Source organism: Clupea harengus, chromosome 16, assembly GCF_900700415.2.
Source record: "Clupea harengus chromosome 16, Ch_v2.0.2, whole genome shotgun sequence".
NCBI classification, from domain to species: Eukaryota; Metazoa; Chordata; class Actinopteri; order Clupeiformes; family Clupeidae; genus Clupea; species Clupea harengus.
Window position 1 is genome coordinate 22,479,573 of NC_045167.1, and position 7,500 is coordinate 22,487,072.

The 7,500-nt window shown below is 42.5% G+C and overlaps 1 protein-coding gene across 2 annotated transcripts in view; it reads left to right on the top strand.

The window, feature by feature from the left end:
- anks1b (ankyrin repeat and sterile alpha motif domain containing 1B) overlaps positions 1 to 7,500 on the top strand; it is a 293,688-nt gene that overhangs the window by 128,074 nt on the left and 158,114 nt on the right. For both annotated transcript variants that reach the window (XM_012828021.3, XM_031582966.2), the window contains exon 10: positions 1,763 to 1,916. In XM_012828021.3, the coding sequence (XP_012683475.2) occupies positions 1,763 to 1,916 (154 nt within the window). The remainder of the gene's footprint in view (positions 1 to 1,762; positions 1,917 to 7,500) is intronic.

Below are 7,500 nucleotides of genomic sequence, written 5' to 3' on the forward strand. Positions count from 1 at the left end.
TGTGTGTGTGTGTGTGTGTGTGTGTGTGTTGTGCTCTACGCTGATCAGGATGCTCCGCCAAGCAAGCACACCTGCATGTTGCGGCGGTCGCTCCGGCAGGGTCTCGGGGCGGTCGTCACTCTTTGTGCATGCCTGGGAACAAGAGTCTGTGGAGGTGTCCCAGAATCCTCCGTCCCTGTAGTCCACCATAGACCTGTCATCTACAGCCAGGAAGCATTCAGCTGCAGTTGACCTCCCCTCCTAACTGGCACCTGACTAGCGCTTAACTTGCACTTCAGCAGTTACATTCCTGCACTTCTTTTTCCTCTTTTCTAGGTTGTTGTTTTTCTAATTCTCATGTAAAGTAGTATTTATTGTTACACCATGCTTTTTTATTGCTCTTAGCTTGACTGTTCTCTCCCTTGTACGTCGCTTTGGACAAAAGCGTCTGCTAAATGACTAAATGTAAATGTAAATGTAAAGTTGTACATACCAATGCCGTGTTTAGCTGCAGTTGTGCATACTAGTGTCGTGTTCAGCTGCAGTTGTGCATACCAGTGGCGTGTTCAGCTGCAGTTGTGCATACCAGTGTTGTGTTCAGCTGCAGTTGTGCATACCAGTGGCGTGTTCGCTGCAGTTGGACATACCAGTGTTGTGTTCAGTTGTTCTTACCAGTGCCGTGTTCAGTTGTTCTTACCAGTGCCGTGTTCAGTTGTACATACCAGTGCCGTGTTCAGTTGTACATACCATTGCCGTGTTCAGCGGCAGTTGTGCATACCAGTGTCGTGTTCAGTTTAACAGTTTATTTTATTAAAATAAATATTTACGTGTATCTGGAGTTACCTTAAAGATCAGTAATGACGAAATTACATTTCTGAAAGGAAACAGGCTATTGATTTTTCAGAACTTTTATCAGTGTCATCAAAGCACATGAGTACTTTAACGCCATGGCACTCCCCATAGCATACTATGTAAGACACAGAGGTGCACCGTGTGTGTGTGTGTGTCTGTGTGTGTGTGTGTGTGTGTGTGTGTGTGTGTGTGTGTGTGTGTGTGTGTGTGTGTGTGTGTGTGTGTGTGTGTGTGTGTGTGTGATTGTGGGCAAACATGCTGGGATTCTGTGGTGCATTCCACAACACCAACACCTGCTTCCACAGCTGTCTCCGAGCAGCCATGTGGCAGACGTATTGTTTCCGTTCTGCGTGTGTGTGTGTGTATGTGTGTGTGTGTGTGTGTGTGTGTGTGTGTGTGTGTGTTCTGCATGGGTATTCCCACAATTCCTAGCAGACTTGTTTAGCTTCTATTTATTTGTCTGTATCTAAATTCTCAAATCATCCCCCCAAACTCTGAAGAGTTGGCCATACTTTATAACAAGCCTCATTAGGTACCGTGGTCTTGAATACGTAACTGATAATAAGTACAGTGCACATTTTTAACATTTAGTAGATGTACTTTCATTGGAAGTATACAGTATAGTTTATTGAGTAAGTGAACTTTAACAAGGATGCTTTTTAAAGTGGGTCAGAAAACAAGTGATTGTCTCTGCCAGGGAATGCCCTCCTATTAGAGTTGATGTAATGTAAGATGGATGACACATTTGGATACTTTGATCGTCTGGATTTTTAGTGTTTAGTCCTGCGGTCCGACTGGCTATGTTAAGTGTTTCGTCTCAGTGGTAATTGAGTTATGAGCTGTAAACCTCAGGGTAATTGTTAACAAAGTTCACAGCCACTGCCAGTCCCTGTTGTTATTCAACCCCTCTCTCTCTTTCTACTTCTCCCAGGATTCCAAGCGGTCGTGCGAGATCGTGCCGTCCCCTTCGCTGGACGTGTTTTTGCCAGAGGACGAGGATAATCCGTACGAGTCGGTGGCGACGGCCGTCACGCGCAAACCCTGCTCACTGGACGTCAGCCGTCTGCACTCCTGCCCCCGCAACGGTACGTTCCCATGACAACCTCCACAGCAACGACTGGGCAAAAGGTCCATTCCACCCCACCCCCCCCCCCCACTTTTTTGACAGACCCTGAGTTTAGTTCTGTCTTTGAAAAGTACTTGTGTTCTTTTGTGCTTTTAGGTGACATCTTTTAATGAACGGCTACTTAATAATAGTTGCAAAGCAGTTTTGAACCTCAGACTTGAATAATTACAGAAAATAATTTGTTTTATTTGCTGCAATTATGTGCCAAAAATATACCAAATGGATTTTCAAGTATATGTGTGCAAACGCTTGCCAGCACAGTGTCAACAATAGCTGGGTTTCCATTCAACTCATCTGCATACTGCATTCATGAACATGAAGGAAAAAGAACATGCGAGTCTGCAGCTCACGTTTCTATCTGCTAAATTATGTCCATTCAAAAGGGACACTTTCCTACTCAAGAAAGGAGATGTGTGCAGCAGTGGGTTCAAAACTCAACGTTGCAGGGCAACTAGACCAGAAACACAACAACAAATGCGCATTATTATTATTTATTTAATAAACTTGTTTCCATCAACCTCAGTCACATTATACCATATGCAAATCCATGTTAATCCACCCCCTTCTAGCGAACACATTTCTTATTCGACTTATTTGATTTTCACGTGTTACAATTTACCAATGGAATGGTCAGAAGTCACATTAAAGGTTGGACAGAAACCCCTGAGTCTGAACAAAAAATACAAACGTGCCACACCTCATTTTGGACACGATAAGGCAGAAATGCACGTTACACTCGTTTGACCTGTGTTATTAGTAGGGTGATGACGAGATCTGTTTTATTTTGTAAGGACAAGTGTACACAGCATTAACTAGATAACAATCATGGCAATTTCACCTGGGTATTAACATCCATGTGGACATACTCTCATTTGATGTTGATCTTGTTGTCTACACTCTGATCTGAAAACAGTGAATCTGGCAACAGTGCCATTTTGTGAGCGCTCTGTTTGGATTACATTTGTCCAAGGCAATTCATTTGAGTGTGTGTGTGTGTGTGTGTGTGTGTGTGTGTGTGTATATGTGTGCATGTGTCTGTGTGTGTGTGTGTGTGCGTGTATATGTATGTGTGTGTGTGTATGTGTATGTGTGTATATGTATGTGTGTGTGTGTGTGTGTGTATGTGCGTGTGTGTGTGTGTGCGTGTGTGTTTGTCAGTCAGACTACCTTTGGAGGTGGCCTGGTTGATCTTAGTACACAGTCCCATCCATACAATACATCCAGATGCAGGTCCCATGTTATTGAATGGCACTAATTGGCTTCTTAATGCAATTACGGCAGCATTAGCAATTACGGCTGCATAAAGAAGAAGGTACAGGAGTGTTTAGACCCATCAAGAGCAGCTCAGTAACAACAACCGCACACTGCTCCCAGCTCAGTGCCTTCGGGAACAGATCATCAAAAGACACGGATTAAGCACTCACACAATATTTACTCCCCTGACGGGTATAAAAGATGACCTAGAACCTCACACACAAATGAGTCTGTGCAGCCTGTGCTGTCATTATGTCACATTCACAAATACACAGATTTTACTTTTAACTATCCCCCCCCCCCCCCTCACCACTAAATCCCTTTGAAGCCCCCCCCCCCCTCCAGAACTGTACATGGAGCACAGTTTTAGCCCAAAGGCATGCTGGGATATCATTCATTCAAAGACAAGACAAAGCCTCCCTTCAGCATTCAGCCCTCCTGCCTTGGTCTAGGACGTGCCTTCCAGAAGATATGGGACATTCTAGTTCCCACATAATCCAGGAGTCCAAATCTGATCAAATATATACATTTTACCTATATGACCGATATGTCAGATAGTCCATTGGCAAAATGTCGAATATAACCGAATGCCATTCTGAGACTGACGGTGGCTTATTTGAAACCATGCTGCAAAGGTGAACTCATTCAACAATGTTTGTCTAGTCCCCTTGATTTGTTGATTTGGCATTCCCAACAGAAGGCAGTATAGATCCAAATCCAATTCTTTATTAAAAAACCAAATGTAACTTTGAAACTACTTTCATGCAGAAATCCTGAATATGGACGCAGTCGCATATAGTGCGTATAAAACTATTAGCTTCTCTACTACACTTAATACACAGGGTCTGAGTTGAGGCAGTATCTGAAGGCAGTGCAACCACCTGAACTGTAGTTCCTTTGCTCTGCTATTTATGGATATGCTATTAGCATCCTGTCCCTGGAGCCTCTTCTATCTCCACCCAAAGTTTTGAGCCCATGTTTGCAAGATTGCATCGTTTACTTTAATGGACTTGTAGAGGTGGAGTGTCCTACCATAAACCTAGTGCTGCATTTTTGTATTAAGTAATGCTCAGTTGGTCATATTTCCAGATTAAACACCCTGAACAAAACTTCTAACTTATTGGAACCTAAAAATAATGTGTTTGAGGTAGTTTATATTTAAACCTATTGCTGCATTTTTTTATTAAGTAATGCTCAGTTGGTCGTATTTCCAGATTAAACACCCTGAACAAAACTTCTTGAGATAGTTTATATTTCATCCTTAATTGATCAAATGCCATCATTCTGTCCCCTTCGAATAAATCTTTTAAAGTTGTAATACCTGCATTTTTCAAATAGAGGAAGCCCATTATCTGTCATTCCTGGAAGAAAATCTATGTTATGTTAAAATATTCATCTAGATCAGAGAGATTCTGAGAGATTCTGAGAGGCACTTCTTTCTAAGTCATTGTGGATGTGTTTAAGGAGAGGCTGGACGTTTTGTACATCTTTTGGTTTTGTACATCTTTTGAAGCACAATATTAACAAACATCCCTAGGTAAACAAAACCTTCTGCTGCCCGTCAGAAGGGTGGCAAACCAGGGGGTAGAGTGTCGCACACTTGACCCAACGGCATCGCCTCTGACTTATTAAAATGTATTTTATATCCAGAAAATTCACTAAATTGATAAACAACACTGATGACAAATGAGGACTCACGACTTTCACACTAGGAAGGTATTTCAGCAATGCCAGTTAAAGCCTTACACTTGCTTTGCATACGATGCAAGATGACATGCTGAGTATGACCATAAATTCAGAATAAAAACGCCAGTCAAATCAAAACAGTTTTTTCTCAAGCATAGACATATAAACGTAGACACCATATTGCCCACTAAAGTCTATTTGGTCTATATGGTTTGGTCACCACAACTTACGTGATGGAAAACAGTCAATTGTTTTGAATACTTTCTCAGAAGGTCTCAGCTTTGACAGTTTTGATGGTTTAAAATACGAGATAAACCAATCTCAGATGTTTGCTCTTGCAACTTTGCACGTTAACAACTAAGCTCAGGGGGGCACTGTGGCACAAGCAGTAGCCCCGACCATATACGGGCTTGAACGCCCACGGGGACACGGGTTCGAATCCGACCCGCTATCATTTCCCGATCCCACTCCCCACCTCTGCTCTCCATCTCGTTTCCTGTCCAAACCTTCACTGTCCTATCCGATTAAAGGCAAAAAGCCCAAAAACAAATCTTTAAAAAAAAAAAAAAACTAAGCTCAGGAAGGGTTCTGACAATCAACATTCACATAACCATATCTGAATAATTACTTGAAGAGGACAGATGATATGGATGTCGTCAGAAAAGTTTAAACCTTCGTCTTTTACATCGATAGATAACTCCAAAAGTGACAATTAACACAAGCGACTTAATTTGACCGAGCAATGAACACTCACTAAAGTTATCTAGATTAGTGTGATATCAAATACTGAGGTAAATTCAACATTAGTATCTGCTTTAACTGTAACCTCGGTAATGTTAATAATGGTGAGCTGCTCTCAACATGCCTATATTAGACTACCAAATACAACAACAACAACAACAACAACAACAAAAAGGTTATTCCCCTACATCTAGATCTATTTACAGCCCATACAGCCCATATGTACACTGATTACCACGCAGATACTTAAGCAATATAGTACGAGTGCGAGTGGGGTAGGTAAGGGATATTCCCACGGCCTCGTGGCTACGGCCGAACACCACCCGTGGGAATATCCCTTACCTACCCCACTCGCACTCGTACTATATTGCTTTTATAAAACAATAAGATATTCCCATCAACAACAACTGTGGGAATATCCCTTACCTACCCCACTCCCACTCGCACTATATTGCTTTTATATCACAATTTTATAGTCAACCAATTAACATTTAAACACGAAGTTATTGATTAAAAAATGTTTATTTCGCCATTGTTTCTCCGCAACAAAAACATAGTTCCATTGTCAACGTCTTTTGGAATTATAAGAACTTTGAATTAACGGTTATCGCTTAATTGTATCAACTTGCTATAGAATGTTTAATCGCGGAGTGATTTATTATTAGCTGTGAAAAGTCCGAGTTGGGATATCCTGGGATATTCCAACTCATGGAACGTCTCTTGTCCAATCAGAAACAGCTAAATAATTCAATAGAACCCAATTGTTTTATAATAAAGGTTATTCCCCTTCATCTAGATCTATTTACAGCCCATACAGCCCATATGTACACTGATTTCCACACAGAGACTAATGTACTGTTATTTTGACCTCCATTGATTTCCGCCGACAAAACGTCCCCGAAAAATGTGGCACCATAGACATACAAACTACAGGTCAATCTACGGCATCTACGTTTATACGTCTATGTTCCCAAGGCCCTTGGAGTCACAAATGAGGAGCCAAGTCACCATGAAATGTTGAGCAACGTCTGAGCAACGTCTGAGGTATAATTGCCATTGTTGTCATGTCTGTGACTGTCACATCACAATCCTATTGGCTCTCCGCATGCTTTGGTTGCAGTGGGTGTGGGAAAATGACACGTCACCTTTGTTCTGTGTTTTGGTCTGTTTTTTTCGTTCTTGTTGTTTCATTTATATATTCAATTACATTATTGTGGCAAAGTACACTCCGTACAGAGCGTTGTCATGGCAACATTCCCCGCTCAGATGTATTGAGGCTGGTAAGTCACCTGCTGGTTGTCATGACAACTGCCTGAACTGTTGCCTGGAGGCCGGGTGAATCACACCTGATATTTGGTGCAGAGGGACTGTGTGTGTGTGTATGTGTGTGTGTTTCAATTTTGTCATGTGTGAGTGAGTGCATCTGTGAGTTTGAACATATGTACGTGTGTGTCTGTATGGGTGTCTGTGTGTGTGTGTGTGTGTGTGTGAGAGAGTTATGTTATATGAACACAATTGCACCATGGTCTTTACCCTTATTGCAGCATCACAAACCGCCGTGTTGATAGGCGTCCATCTCTGTGCCTGCGTGATTGCAGGCCTGTGGTCCCCTGGCCTATTTCAGGCCGCTGGCGTGCCACTAAACCCCGGCCAATCACAGCTTACCCAAAGCCTCCCTTCTCTCCGTGGCATTCCATCTCACATTCCTCACGCTGCCTCCGCTCACCGTAGACCTGTGCCGTCATCCCATCCTCCGCTGAAGAGGATCCATCAGTGAGAGCTTCATGCATAATCAAATGGAATGATTAAAGGTGATCGGGCCTGTCAGGAAGGCTTTAGATTTCTCTCCTCCCCAGACGGAT